We start from the raw sequence: 14,218 nt of genomic DNA, 5'->3' as shown, positions 1-14,218 counted from the left end.
TGACTGGAGATGGGAGGTGGTGCCTTTCCTAGCCTTCCTGTATAGACAGAATGTGCTCAGGCATCTCTTAATTAAGCTGGAAAGGCTAGCAAGCTGATGTATTTGAATTGAGATGCTGGTGAAGCGCTTGTGACATCCCCAGAGGGCACATTAAATTAACCAAATAGACTAAGGATTCAGTAAGCTAATGAAGAGAGAAATGAGAGAGAGAGAGAGATTAGGGTGAAGGAGAGAGAGGCAGATGGAAAGACAGGGTAAAAATTAAAGCAGAGGGGTAAAAGTGAGCAGGGAGGAGAGAAAAGAGAGGGATTGAAAGGAGGTGAGAGGAAACTACACGAAGACAGTGAAAGTGATTAAGTGCAGGGATAAGGAAGAAAAGACTGTGCAAGATTCTGAGGCTTTCTCCAAAGCCATGCTGGGACCATCTGTGCTGTGGCCTGCGGTCCAAATAGCTCAATCTCTGCCTCCACCGAGTTGCATCAGCTGCTTAGCGAGGCAGTAACCCCAAGAAGGACTCACCAGTCCCCACTGCCCATTCTGTGCCCTGATGTGCCTTACCTGCTCGTGGTGCTCAATACCCATGCTGATTGTGTTCACTAAGATTGCGATCATGATCCCACGGTTGAAGTACTTGCTGTCCACAATCACTCGAAGCTTGACCCTCACTTCTCGCCACATGTCACTGCAAAGCTTCAGCCGTCCACCTTCTTCCAGCTCCTCCTCCTCCTTCTCCAGCACAGAGGCACCCTGGTCCTCTCTGCTGCCCTCTCCCTCTTCACTGGCTCCTCCATCCTCCTGGTCTGAGTCAGCGCTGCCCAGGACAGAAAGCCTTCGGGATGCTTCATGCTCCCCTCTATGACATTGGGGGCAGTTGGTGGGATCAGAGACTGCTGTCACAGCAATGGGCTGGACCAAGCCCTGAGGAGGGCAGTCAAGAGAGTTGTGCTGCTGGCAAAGCCCTGGGGAGAAAAATGATCACACTTGAGAAAGAAGGCTTTGAAAAAGACATTGAAACTGGACACATTTGGCTTTTGGGTATTTAAACAGGGTAAGTGTGCTTTTTAGCTGTACGGGTAACTCAACACTGGCACATCACCTCAAGGGCAGCAATAAAAGCCATTGCCACTGGGGGCTTTACACTGACTGGCTGTGTCACCAAAAGGTACGGTACTGTTCAGCTGCCAGGGATGAGGCTCAATAGAGGTTCACATCTATCAAAGGAAGAACTGTTTTGTCTGATGCAGGGATCACACTTCAGACTCAGTAGCTTGCATTAAAATGGAACTGAGGCAAAAATGATCACGAGAGGCGTCTGGCTTGAACTGCTACAAGTGGGGTCTAAGAACCCACCTGCTGAGCTGAACTCTCTAAACTAGAGAGGCTACATTAGCAAAGCATCTCAAGAAGCCAGAAAAGGTAGTGCAAGAACACTTCCTCCTGATGGTCCATGCACTCTGAATCAGAACAGATCTCCTGACTTCAGTGAGAAAACTAAGTTTCTGTTCCTTGGTCCCCCAGTTGGGCCTGGAAGGTCAAATGGGCACTGGGGGAATGAAGCAATTAATTTGTTAACATGGTGCATGAAGCCTGCAGAAATTTTTCTCCTAGCAAGTAAAGAAAAGGAAAGACCAGCTGAAGGAAAATCCACCTTTTTGCTTGTTAATGGGAGCATAACTTAGGAAAGGCATTGGCAGGCAGTTAATACTACACTCTATAAAACCATTTTTACAGTCACTTTTCAGGCCAGGAATCCAATTTAAATGGTATATTTTGTCTAATTTTACACAACAGCAGGTGCTCCTATCAAGAGAAATTGTCTCCAACTGCCCTTGCATATCAAACTGACTTCGCCAGTATTGCTCCCTTGGTTCAGGAGACACCCTATTGCAATTCTACTCCTTCTGCCTCTCTCTTGAGGTCCCGCAGCAACTCAGTTTGGGAGAAGAACTCTGAGGAACCTGCTGTGTCACCCACTCCAATCCTTAGTACCTCTCCATCATACCCCTCTAAGACTTCTCTCTCCCAAACTGCTGTCATCACCCTGCTATACCAGACCTGGAGCCCTTTACAAGCCTCAGCCAGTGCCTTTAATGCTATCCCATTATGGTCTCCAGGTTTCAGACGCGTTCCCCGCTGGTCACTTGCTTCATTTCCATTCTTGCTGGTCAGCCCCACCTCGCTGGTCTGGTGGGCTGGCCGTGGTCTCATGCACAATGGCCAACGTTAATTCTGATTCCGTGCTTTGTAGGCACAGGTCCTTTGGCAAGCTGGCACACGAAGATGCTCCCAATTACTCTCACATTTCCACTATTGGCATTTCCAACTTTACTCATGCAATTCTTACTGTAGCGCCTCTGGCTTTTCCTGTTCATGCCTAGCTTGGCATTGCTCGGCTCCACATGGCCCCGGCGCCGGCTCTGTATGCTGTTGTACAGCCCAAGGGTGCGGCGTTTGGCTTTGCGCATGATGTGGCAGATGTACTGGAAGATCTCCTCATAGCAGTCTCCTGGCTCCATGTAGCTGGCGACAGTACTGGAGGAGAGGTACCGGGCCCGCTGCTCCTGCATCAGCTGGTGCTCCCGCTGCTTGGTCTCCGAGAACTGTGTGGCAATGACCACCAGGCACAGGTTAATCATGAAGAAGGAGCCCACCTAGTAGCAAAGGAGAAGGAGGAACAGCCAATGTCAGCATGAGGAAGAACATGTGGGAGAGGGAATGTAAGAGGAAAGAGGAGGGGAAAGTGATGGGAGGCAGAGGAATGGGAACTACTCAGTGTATGGAGATAGGATTTCAAAGAAAGCCAGGCTGGCTGAGCTTGTTTTTGAGAATTCACTCGATGTCATTTCCACACAGAATTTAGAGCTCTGAACTGAAATTCAAGAAACACAAGTCTGACACTTGGCAGGCTTTGGGACCTTTAGCAAGTCACTTAGAAGTTACCTGCAAAGGGTTTGATGAAAACTGGACATTTTGTTTCCTTCTCCTTAGTATTAAAAACAGAAGGTGAGAGACAGAGGACTAGTTTGGTTGCTTTCCCCTCAGCTCGCTCTTTTGTTATTGGAAAAATCATGCACTGTTATTTATGGCCTTCAGCTCTTGGAGGACATGTCAGTATTCTTGGAGCATTTTATTAATTTCTACCATTTACACTTTAATTCACCATACAAGGAGATGGCACTTTGCTGAAATGAAAAAGCTCTTGAAATCAAAGAGGAGTTTACAAAAACTAATTACTTGGAGAACACTAAAAAGTTTGGTAAAACAGTGTTTCCTTGCTCATTTTCTATCCTTCTGATTCTTCTGATACTAGATTATTATATTAGTTCTTACTTTACTTGTCTTCCAGCCTAGGTAGGCTTTCCATTCCAAATACAAAAACAACCACAACCCAGTTCCCCGGTTTCTTAGAAACAAAACAAAATGCCCCAGTTCTCGTTCTCCATACAGAAGCCAAAAAGTCTACCAGGATTATTTTACGCCTTTGCATATTCCTTTGAAGCTACCTTTGCCATTATCTGTAAAATGGAGCCAATATTTCTTGGTGTTGAGAAATCTGGAGATAAAAATCTCACTCTCAACATTACATGTTATGAAATAACAGATGAACCGCCATTAAGAGATCTATCCATTATACTTAGGATAAAACCTGGGCTTCAATATGATGAGAACTGCATACATAAAAGTGCTGGTAACCACGTTCAAAATCATTCTCAATGCTATGATGCCCCGATTGGTGTCTACTCCCCGTAGAGCTGTGTAAGTGGCAACACAGCATTGATAAAATGCAGAGTCTGATCTCTGAACAAGGACCACGCATCTGTGCTGCTCTGAAACAGACCCTGCAGGGCAGCCCCTGGAAGGGGAGGAAGCACCAGCTCGATTTCTGCTTCCCCTGGATCAGGGAGCATCCACGCTAAGGGATATCCTTGCACCATATTCCTCTGTATGAACCCACACAGGACCCAGTCTTAGCTCCCTGTCACTCCTGTCCAAGCGAACAGCTCTGACACAAAGCTGGATCCATCCCTGCCCTTACCTTCACGCATGTGTCCTCCCCCATATAACCCTTCCAGCAAAGGGGAGAGGGCGAGCAAGGCTGGTGATAACCTGACCCCAACCCTAGTGCATGGAAAGGGTGGAGGTTTTTCAGAAGTCCCCCAGCTTGTTTTATCTATACAAGCAGCCTTCCCCTCAGTGCACAGCCCTTGCCGCTCCCCCACCAGCTTTCTGCCTTTGTTGTCCCTTACTCTTGCACAAAGGTGCCCAGTAGCCATGTCTGGAGGCCCAATACAGTGGCTCTCAGTATTTGAAAGGGCAGGTGTCCCTGCTACCATCTGAATAAGTCTTTGAAACACGAAGCCCCTTCCCAACCAGATTCAACATAAGGACAATAAACCATGTCAAAATAAAGCACTGTTGGGTTTTTTTTGTTTGTTTTCCTCCTCCTCTCAGCACCCTTCAAAGCTATTGTAATTCTTTTTCCTTTTGTCACGGAACCCTTCTCTTCCCTCACCTCCCACCTACATTTCAACCTATCTTCCCTTCAGCTTCTCTATGTGGTTTTGAAAATTAAAATGATGCCTCGTTCAGATTCCTTCACCTTCCACCAAGACTTTCCCTAGTCCATGATTGTCTTGTATGTTTTCACTGATGAGAGTACGACTGGGAATCCAAATCCTTCATCAGTACATGCTGCTTCCCTCTTCCCTCTCAGCACTACATGACACTGACACTCGCACAGGCTTGCCCATTCAGTTATGTCCTTCAGCTTGCCCTGAGTGAGACAGGGTTGGGAACTGGACACCAGCTGTGCACATATTTCTGGAATGCTAATTGTGACACTGCCTGGTACTTTGCAACTTCCAACAACTCCACAAGCAACAAGAGACTTAGACTTGCAACACCTTCTCTCTAAGACTACAAGCAGAGGAGCTGAGGGCAACAAGATGCCCTCAGCAGGTTCCCACTGTCAGCCTGCAGCTGAATCAGGAGGGGGATTCAGGTTTCACGTCCCCAGGCTCTGTTCTCACAGGCACCATTTGCTGTGATCTCCCACCAGAAGACCAAAAAGGGGAGGAGTGAGAGGACTGGATATGGCAACTAACGCCCAACCCTTAAACCTCTTGGCTAGGAACATCAAGTGCAAAACAAATGAGCTTGTTTAATCCTGAAGATGACAGGCAAGTCCATAAACTCTAAGGCTCTGCCAAGCCTGACACTGCCTCCCAGCTAGCAGAAGGACAGGAAGGGTCCCAGATGGCTTGTAACTGAGCAATCCATCTCATAGCTGAGTGCGGAGGCTGAAAGTGTCTTGACATGGAGTCAGACAAAGCATCTGACAGAGGCAGGAGACAGATGATTCAGAGCCCCAACACAGGAGTCTCGTTCAGTCCTGAAAGTGAGCTGTACTTTCATGGAATCATGGAACCATTTAGGTTGGAAAAGACCTTCAAGTTCAAGCCCAACCACTGATCTAGAACTGCATATTTACCACTAAACCATATCTCTAAGTGCCACATCTACACGTCTTTTAAATACCTCCAGGAATGATGACTCAACCATGTCCCTGGGCAGCTTGTTCCAATGCTTGACAACCCTTTCAGTGAAGAAATGGGTGATAAGGCAAAGGCAGAAGTATGCAGCAAAATATTTAAAAAACAGAAATGATATGCTGGGTAATGTTTTATCTACAAAAAGTAGATAAAAACAGAGACTCATGAGATAGAAAGAATACTCTAGTAAGAAGCAATCCCTGTGCACCAACAGAATATTACTATAAACCTTTCTAATATCAGAAGTATTTTTCTTATCTCCCTCATCATTTTAAGCATAATCCTTTCAGAAACACACAGCAGATCCTGGCTTTTTTCAGCCCAGGGTTCAATCCCTGTCTGTGCAACACCTAATAAAATCTGACTGGTGCTGGAGATGCTGACTTACTTGCCCCTTACTCTTATTAGTTATGCCTGGATGTCCAGCTTATCTTCTGAAGCCCACATGTGCAAGCAGAGCACTTCAAGGAGGCCAATGAGTGCTGCAATGTGGATGCCAGCATAAGTTCAGAAGAGCTTTCTCTAGGCCTGGAGCCACACCAGTGGTCAAGTAGCTGGAGAGACAAAGAGACAGCTGGACCTTAAGCAGCAAGACCTAAATGAAACACTGACCCAAGAGGTGAAAACAGTTCTTCCTTCATATCACCTCCCCTGATCTCTGGCAGAGGAGGAAGCTATTTACAGTTTGCTGAATCCATAAAATGCTTTTACCAGGTTGTTCTGCAAGGCCACTCTGGGTGCCAAGGTCAGCCAGAACTCTTCTCCTTGGGGGAGCACATCCACGAAGGACTCCTAAGCATGCTGGCAATATGTTCAGGTGGCGGAGCCTTCTTCCTGCCAGATGAGCAGTAGCAGGTAATGCCCTAATGTAGGTGTTTGAAGATATCTCTGTGAGGGATGGAGAAGTCATGGATGAAAGCATAGCTCTGAAGAAGAGGCTGCAGAGATCCAGCCCCAGAAGAGTAAGTTTGAGCCAAGGCTAGGATGTATGGGGAAAAGCAGAGTCAGGGCTTGAAGAATGCCTGTCAGAGTAATCCTGCTTAGAAACTTCATAAGACTTGAAGAGTGAGAATACGAAGACTCAGAGGGAAAACGAAACCAAGTGATAGCAAGTTCACACTGTGGTGTTGCTATGTGCTGCAAAAGATGCATTACATGTGCAAAGAAGGTAACAGAAAGGCTAAACACTTTCTTGGTATAACTCCACTAAAGGCAAAGGAAACATCCCATCTAGCATATGGCTCCTTTGTTCTGAGCAGTCCCCAGAGTAACCTGAGGTTCATGTGCTCCTGTGTTTGATGGAAATAAACGTACATGGCTTCTGCAAATGAGGAGGGAGTGCCTAGAAATGTCAATGACACTTCACAGTAAAATATCAGGTGGAGTGTTTAATTGAGGGTTTCCACGCCTGTAAATTCAGAGACAAAGTTTGAATCACTGAGAATCCACATGAGGTGAGCCAGCACTAGAAGGATGCTCCTGCTTAGAAACAAACAAACAAAAAAAAAATTGCTAACAAGAATTTATGTAGTTTGGAGTAGGGGATGAGGGGCAGTTCTTGGAACTTGCCCACAGGAGACTGGGAATGCCCACCCCAATGGTTAAACACTGACTTGGCACAGTCCTTCCTGGCTCTGGGAGAGGCTGTGTCTGAGGCGAGTAAATTCTGTGCTGAATTGCACATTGTACAAACCTGGGTATCCTGGTCATGCTGCTCAAAGCGAAAATGCAAGTAGGTACTAAATACCTATTGCATGGTGGGAGATCTGAACAAACTTTATGAGAAATAGTTGTTTTCTGAACTCACAAAAAGCAGTGGATGTTCAGTTTGCCTTTGGGAACAGAGCTGGGGTACACCACCACCCCCACAACCCATGCTGTGCAATCATATGTCTGCACTATTCTCCTTGGGACTCTCCAGGCTCAAAGTAAAAGCAGCATTTCTTAAGGTGTATTTCACCTCTGCTGTCCTGGCTTATGCTTCATCCCACAGGGAGTAGGTCATCTTTCTGGTTTTCTCTCCTTATCTTTCCTTTGTGATGGTAAAAGGCCAAAAGGCAGGGAGAAATCAGGGATACTATGAAGATTCAGGGTTTTTTATAAGTTCTCTGACCTGACTGGACCAGTAGATACTTTTTTCTTTCTTGCACCACTCCCCACACGTACAGGCTGCAGTCTTTCTCCTAGAAACTGGATTAAGGTTTGTTTGCTCTCAAGTCACTGCATGGCAATTTGAATTTAAACTAGATCCTGTGCCAGGTGAGTCTTGTTATTGGGTGACTGCTTCTAGAGATCCTATTTCTAGGAGCGCATGGACACAGGGGACAAATGAAGAGCAGAGTCTTAGCCAGGTCCATTCAGCAGCCCATCCAAATGCATGTAGGCCTTGGAAATACACACTGAGGTCCCTACTGGCTAAGTGACCTAAAACTAAATTGCACGTACCGTGTACAGTTTTTGTACTTCCTATAATCCATCCTATGTCTTTCCCTTCTTGACTATGGTCCCCATGTGGGAAAAGCACAAGAGTCTCCATAAAAACAAAATCCTTCCTCGTTAGAAACAGGATATTCCGCACCCCGCACGCAGCCCCCCCCCCCCCCCAAAAAAAAAAAAAAAAAAAAAAAAAAAAGCATTACGTGTGGGAGGCTTGAGGAAGGGAAGAGGCAATGGCACCACGTTTCTCACCTCTCTTCCCAGGCACTGACAACAAATGTCCTTACAGCAAAGCAACCTTCAAACTTCACTTGTACAAATCTATGGGGCTTATAAACTGCTTATTAAGTTCTCATTACGGACATTTTTCTCTTTTTCCATCCCCACCAGCCACAAGTGATCTCAGACAGCCAGTTTATGCTGGACTGCTGACACTATCAAAGCAGCAGCTCCTTTTTGTTCACAGTGAAGAAGTAATTCAGTGTGACAGACCCTGAATCTGACGAAATCTGAATCTGAGAAATCCAAGTGCTGCCAAAAGCCATAAAACATGGCTCAAGAACAACCCAAGAGCTTAAAATGTGTAAAGAGACCAAGTAGGAGGGCAGATGCAGAAACGGTTTTGTGTACTTTTGGGCCTACTGGTTTGGGGAATTTACTTTGAGATAAGATCTGCAGATGAGAACATTATCCAACATTGCGCATGTATATCTCTAGGAATCAATCCTGAGCATATTTTTTGATTGAAAGAGAACAACCTGGCTGACAACTGTGTGATCCTACCACCAACTCTTGGTCAAAATCAACTAGCTGGGTTCCTGAGATTCCTAGAAGAAATCCAGGTAAAATGGTTTGCTTCTGCAGTATCTATACTGACCTAACACCTGTCTTTTGTAGGCTCTTAGCCTGCAATGCTGACAGTCATCAAGTCTTATACTTACAATTATCAGCAAGATAAAGTAGATGAAATTGTAGAAGGAATGGGCATCCATCACGTAGTACATGATCTCCACCCACCCTTCCAGTGTGATAACCTATAAAGACAAACCACAAGAGAAACAGGAGAGAAGTGGGCTTCCAGAGTTCACTCCTCAGTGTATACAAGCAGATACTGGCAGGGCTGCTGCAAGCCCAGGATGGTGAGAAAAAACAATTCCTTTCAAGGAGTCCAAATTTCCATTCCAGGAAATCAGCGTGGTACTGCTTGGTGACACTGGCACACTGTCAAAGCCTGTGAGATCATGCTAGCCCACAGCAGGAATATTTCATTAAAATAGTTCATTTCCCTGGATCACAGCAGGGGAAAAACCTGCAGCAGGTTTCTGTGCCCCTTGGACTGGACACTGTGTACAGCCGGTGGAAAAGAAAAAGGCACAGGTTTTAGCTCCCATCTGCAACATGTCTTGGGAATAAAAAAAATTGCTTTGCTATAGTGATCTGGATCAAGGGAAAACTGGTACAAGTTGGCCTGAAGGGTGTAGCTTATTTCAGCAAGGGCCTGGAACAGTTCTATGTTCCTCCTCATCTTCAGGAATACCATTCACAGTGTGCACTCTGTCTCTCTTGCCAGAGTAGTTACAAGGCCTTTTTCTCTCTGCAGCTGTATCATACCCTGCAGAAACCATCACGGGAGCACAGAAAGATTGAGTTAGAAAAAAGAAAAATAGCTTGAGCCTTGTTAGGATCCTGGCTAACTCGGTCTTACCTGAAATATCACAATCCAGGCATACCCGATGTTGTCAAAGTTGATGGCACCCTTGTGCGGGTTGGCATTGCCTGTACGGCACACGTTGTAGTACTGGTTCCAGTTGACACACATGCCACTGATGTTGAACTCTTGCCGGACTGAGCTGTAGTAATAGTAATCATCCTTGTCCAAACAGCATTCATGGCCCCGCTCCTTCAGTGGAGGTATCTCATGACAGCCCATAATTCCATTGTCTCCTGACAGTGAGCAGATGAAGGGCATCTCATCATCTTCCTCAGGTTGGTAATAAGGGGGCAGGACAATATCACCTTGTCTGCAAGGATAAAAAAACCACAGTAACGAAGTCTGTGTAACAGACAGCTTCCCATGGGTGACACTAGTGGAGATGGGAGCTCCCGTCCTGACACAGGGACTGCACTGGGTAAGGGATTTCCAGGTTTATTGCCTCAGGAGAAGGGAAGGGAAGAAAGGGGTCCTGGAAAATGGGAAATTTCCAGGGTGAATCTCCAGTTTTCAGAGCTTTGCCTGCCATCAGATCACCCCAAGTCAAATTACACAATCTGTTTGTACAGAGATGAAGAAAAGCTGGAAGGCAGAGATTTGCATGCTGATCACACTCTCCATTAGCATCAAAGCTAAATCAGATGCAGTGATACTAAGGAAGTTCATCAGGCTTTACTGTGATGTGCTCATGTATGTAACCATTGATGGACATGTTTTATAACATTTGGCAGTGAACCTTCTGTACTTAAAAAAAATATCCAATTCATGCATAATTAAGGTTGCACAGCTAAGCCTTAAAAAAATCAGGAGATGCAAAGTTAAAATTGACTTAACCTTAACTTTGACTCCTCCTTGACAGTTGGCATTATGGGTGCAATGTTTCATGACAAGTTCACATGCTTTTTTCTAAATAATGCAAGCACCTTCCAAATGCATGAATAATTAAAGTCATCTGTGCTTGCCTAGCTGGAGATGATCTAATGATCAGGGAAGTGAAAGGTACAGATTTAAAATTTTCAATTAAACTTTATCTGGTGCATTGCTTGCAGTGCTACAATACACAGCTTTCACACTGCATGAATGCAGACTTTTTCACTAAGTGTCATTGGAAGAGGACAGGTGTTGATGATAAAGAAAACAGAAAGCCTCTATCCTAAATGAAGCGGGACTAAACCACAAAGATCTGTTGTAACGCATCCACGTCACTGGTGGACTGGGTGCCTGCAGAATGCATTTCTCTAGTAATGGTCAGCCAAAGAATTTCTAGTATCTGTCACTTTGCAGGCTGCAGCCCCAACTGACTTCTCAGTTACATCAACTCTGCATGGATGTAATTACACTCATTAAAGTAGTACTACCCTGATTTATACAAAGGACAATCATCCAAAACATTCATTTTCCCCCAAGGAATATATAAACACAGTAAAAGGCTGCTTTAAGCAGCTCTGACTCTCCAACCCCACTGCTGTTCTGCTGATAGTATTTTCACACTTCCTTTTTTTTTCCAATTTGAGATGATCTAAAGCTTCAGAATTGTTTAATCAGTCTAAACTGATCTACAGCTTTGGGTTTTTTTAAACAGTCTAAACTGATAGGACGCCTGGGATTAGTATATGGTTTTAAGAGGACATTTTAAAGCCCGAGATCAGCTAAAGCCAGAAAGTCAACAGGAGGAGCTGTGCCCTGGAACTGGTGCTCTGCTCCCCGGGAGGGTAGTCGGAGAATTCCTGGCAGGCAGGAGCTTTTCCACCCCACTGCCTTTGGGGAGGAGAGCCATGCTTTGCAGGTTCTACCCTGACCTCCCCAGAATAAACCTCAGGTATTTGTAATCGATATCTGTGCTAGCTCCAGGCTCTCTTTGCCAGATGTGTGCCCATGTTTCCCCACAGTTCTTTTGTCCCATTCAAGCAGCTATTCTGTACTTTGATGGTCTCACTTCTACTAATGCAGCTGTGGGACACCTCTTCCAGCAACCCTCTGTCCCTTCGCCATGGCACTTCCCATGTGCAATTCTACTTCTGAAATTTTCCAACAATTTCCCTGTGTCCTTCCTAAGACCCCGGAGGGAACGCACTACTGTCCAAACAGTGACCTCAGCTCCATCTCAGAGGTGCCAAAGATGTCCCTGGAAGCATGAGGCAGCACGTCAGCACTACAGCTTTCTGTAAGACTCCTCTGGTAGTTGTGTTTTGAAGAGGGAGCAAGTTCAATAGAAAAATGGCATGGCTGGTGTTTCACTTTCAACTCTTTCTTGAAGTAGGAGCAGCATCTTGAATCCCTAGGCATGGCTGGAGGAGGCAGTTATGCTAGCCTGAGCCTTGGCCAAATCCAAATGAGTCTGAGCATCTGTGGACCATGAAGACAGACAAAAAACAGCTGCCCTCGCCCTCCCTCCCTTTCCACTGCAAGATGTAGCCAACGCTCTGCACACTATTCCCCTAGAGCTGTTTGGAGTAAGCAATACCCAGAAAGCCAGGCAGCAGAAGACAAGAGAGCAGGGAAGGGGAAAGAGAAATATCCCTGGAAGAAAGGAAGATGACGTTGTCTCCCAGGCACTCACATTGTGAAGTTCTCCTCCATGAAACAGCGGTTGCGGAGCAGCCCAGCCCACAGCTGCACCCCGATGATGCCGAAGATGAAGAAGACAAAGAAGCAGAGAAGAAGGACGTTCCCCAGCATGGGCAAAGTGTCCAGGAGCAAGTTCACAAGGATGCGCATGCCTGCAGGGGGATAGAGAACCAGAAGGAGCAAGTGCGGGATGGAGGGACATAGAAACAGGGAGAAAAGGAAGGGAAGGAGAAGGAAAGAAAAATTTAGGAGAGAGACAAAAAAAAAAAAAAAAAAAACAAAGACCCACAAGAAGATAAAAGCAGAGTGTCAGAAATTAATTACTGCCCGAAACAGGATAGGTTTATGATTGTTGCCCTTTCTTGTCCTAACCTCTACTGACAGGCAGCCAGCAGAGCTGCTGTGATCTCTTAACCCTAGACCTCCATTTGCAGCAATAAGAAGAAAAGGGAACGAGAATTCTAGTACCATCAGCTGACTGTTACCCCTCCCACCCTCTTCCCTGCTGAAGGGCAATGGAGTGACAACCATCCCAAAGGTGCACAGCAGCTCAATGGCCCCATCCTTAGACAGCTCGGACTGAAAGTCATCCCAGTTCAACAACTGCACGCTGTGAGAATTGCATTGATGGACAAAGGCCAGCCTGCCTAGTGGGATGAACCTCTCCAGCACACATAAACTGGCATAAATTGGTTTCCTTAGTTACAGTATCATCAGGGAACAGTCGTGGAGACCGTACTCTCCTCTCTTAGTTAGTCTTCCCTCCCCAGCTGGGATGGGGCACTCAAGTAACAAACACAGCCTGAAATGCTGTCAGCACAGCACCCCTGGCCAGTGCAAATGTTTCCACAAACCTTTTCTTTAAAAAAATTTTAAATACCTAATACATTATTTATGGGGGTTCTTTTCTCCTCTGGCTCTTCAAGTCACACAGCCACAAGTAGGGGTAAGGATAGGCTCATCTCTCCATGGAGCTAATGACTTTTCCTCTGCTCTCCAGGTATTGGCAGAAATCTAGAACTCCTGATCATCACCGTATCGCCTTTACCCCTCTGCAAACACCTCATGTGGTCATCTCTCCTTGCCTCCACAGAGGTCCCTCCTCGGGGGGCCCAGGGAGTTCCCTCACTGAAGATGTTCCATGTAGGCCAGAAAATAATTATCTAATTAAGTATTTATAACCAGTTCATTACTTCTGATGGCAGTGGAAGAGGAAAGAGCAGGGGAAGATAAGATTAGGATTCTCTGACAGCCCTTTGAGGCACAAGTTAATCCCCCTTGTGTGCCCAGCATCAAGTAATTAGCCACACAATGCCATGCATTACACTATCTCTGTTCCCCGGGCTGCTCACGCTGTGGAGGAGGGAGGGAAGTGATGCCTGCGGGACCGGACCGCGCAGGTGTGCGCACACTGAAGGGAGAGGGAGAAGGGTGCCTGGTGTGGGACATCAGACTGTTGTAGCTCAGGAGGGAATGTTCAGGGGGGTAGATGGAGGTAGGAGAGACAGGAGTGGTATTTGCAGGTAGGTGATGCACACGAAGAAGATGCTTAACAGCGGGTACATGGGATCATGAAGGACAAGGAGTGATCACATTAGCTCTAAGGCCAGGCTGTGGAGCAGCAGCCAAGCCCTGCTTGCCTGACTGCCCAGCTGTATCACTAGTCACCAGTTAAGGCAGTTTCTAGACTACATCAGTAACTCGGCAGTGCAGGGGCACAGCTCCAGCCACTCACTGGGGATCACGGACATGCTGTGAGTCACCGATAGCTTTCTGATCTGTCACCGCACAGAGCCCAACAGCATAGCCACAGTGCCCTGCTGCCTGTCACTGCGACCTGCCAGGCTCTGGAGCAATGCTCTGCACAACGCTTCAGCTTTAAGGCCACACACCCTCAACTGCAGTGCAGCATGTTTCCAGCACTAATGCTGCTTCACAGCACAAGCTCGGT

At 46.3% G+C, this 14,218-nt stretch overlaps 1 protein-coding gene across 2 annotated transcripts in view; it reads right to left on the bottom strand.

Annotated features, from left to right (window-relative positions):
* CACNA1I (calcium voltage-gated channel subunit alpha1 I) overlaps positions 1-14,218 on the bottom strand; it is a 103,681-nt gene that overhangs the window by 52,816 nt on the left and 36,647 nt on the right. For both annotated transcript variants that reach the window (XM_080392984.1, XM_080392985.1), the window contains exons 4-8: positions 12,260-12,419; positions 9,694-10,009; positions 8,930-9,022; positions 2,345-2,651; positions 559-959 (exon numbers count right to left, since the gene is read on the bottom strand). In XM_080392984.1, the coding sequence (XP_080249110.1) occupies positions 559-959; positions 2,345-2,651; positions 8,930-9,022; positions 9,694-10,009; positions 12,260-12,419 (1,277 nt within the window). The remainder of the gene's footprint in view (positions 1-558; positions 960-2,344; positions 2,652-8,929; positions 9,023-9,693; positions 10,010-12,259; positions 12,420-14,218) is intronic.

Source organism: Falco punctatus (assembly GCF_963210335.1).
Source record: "Falco punctatus genome assembly, chromosome: 6".
NCBI classification, from domain to species: domain Eukaryota; kingdom Metazoa; phylum Chordata; class Aves; order Falconiformes; family Falconidae; genus Falco; species Falco punctatus.
Note: the sequence above shows the minus strand (reverse complement) of the source record. Positions and strands in the feature narration are given on the sequence as shown.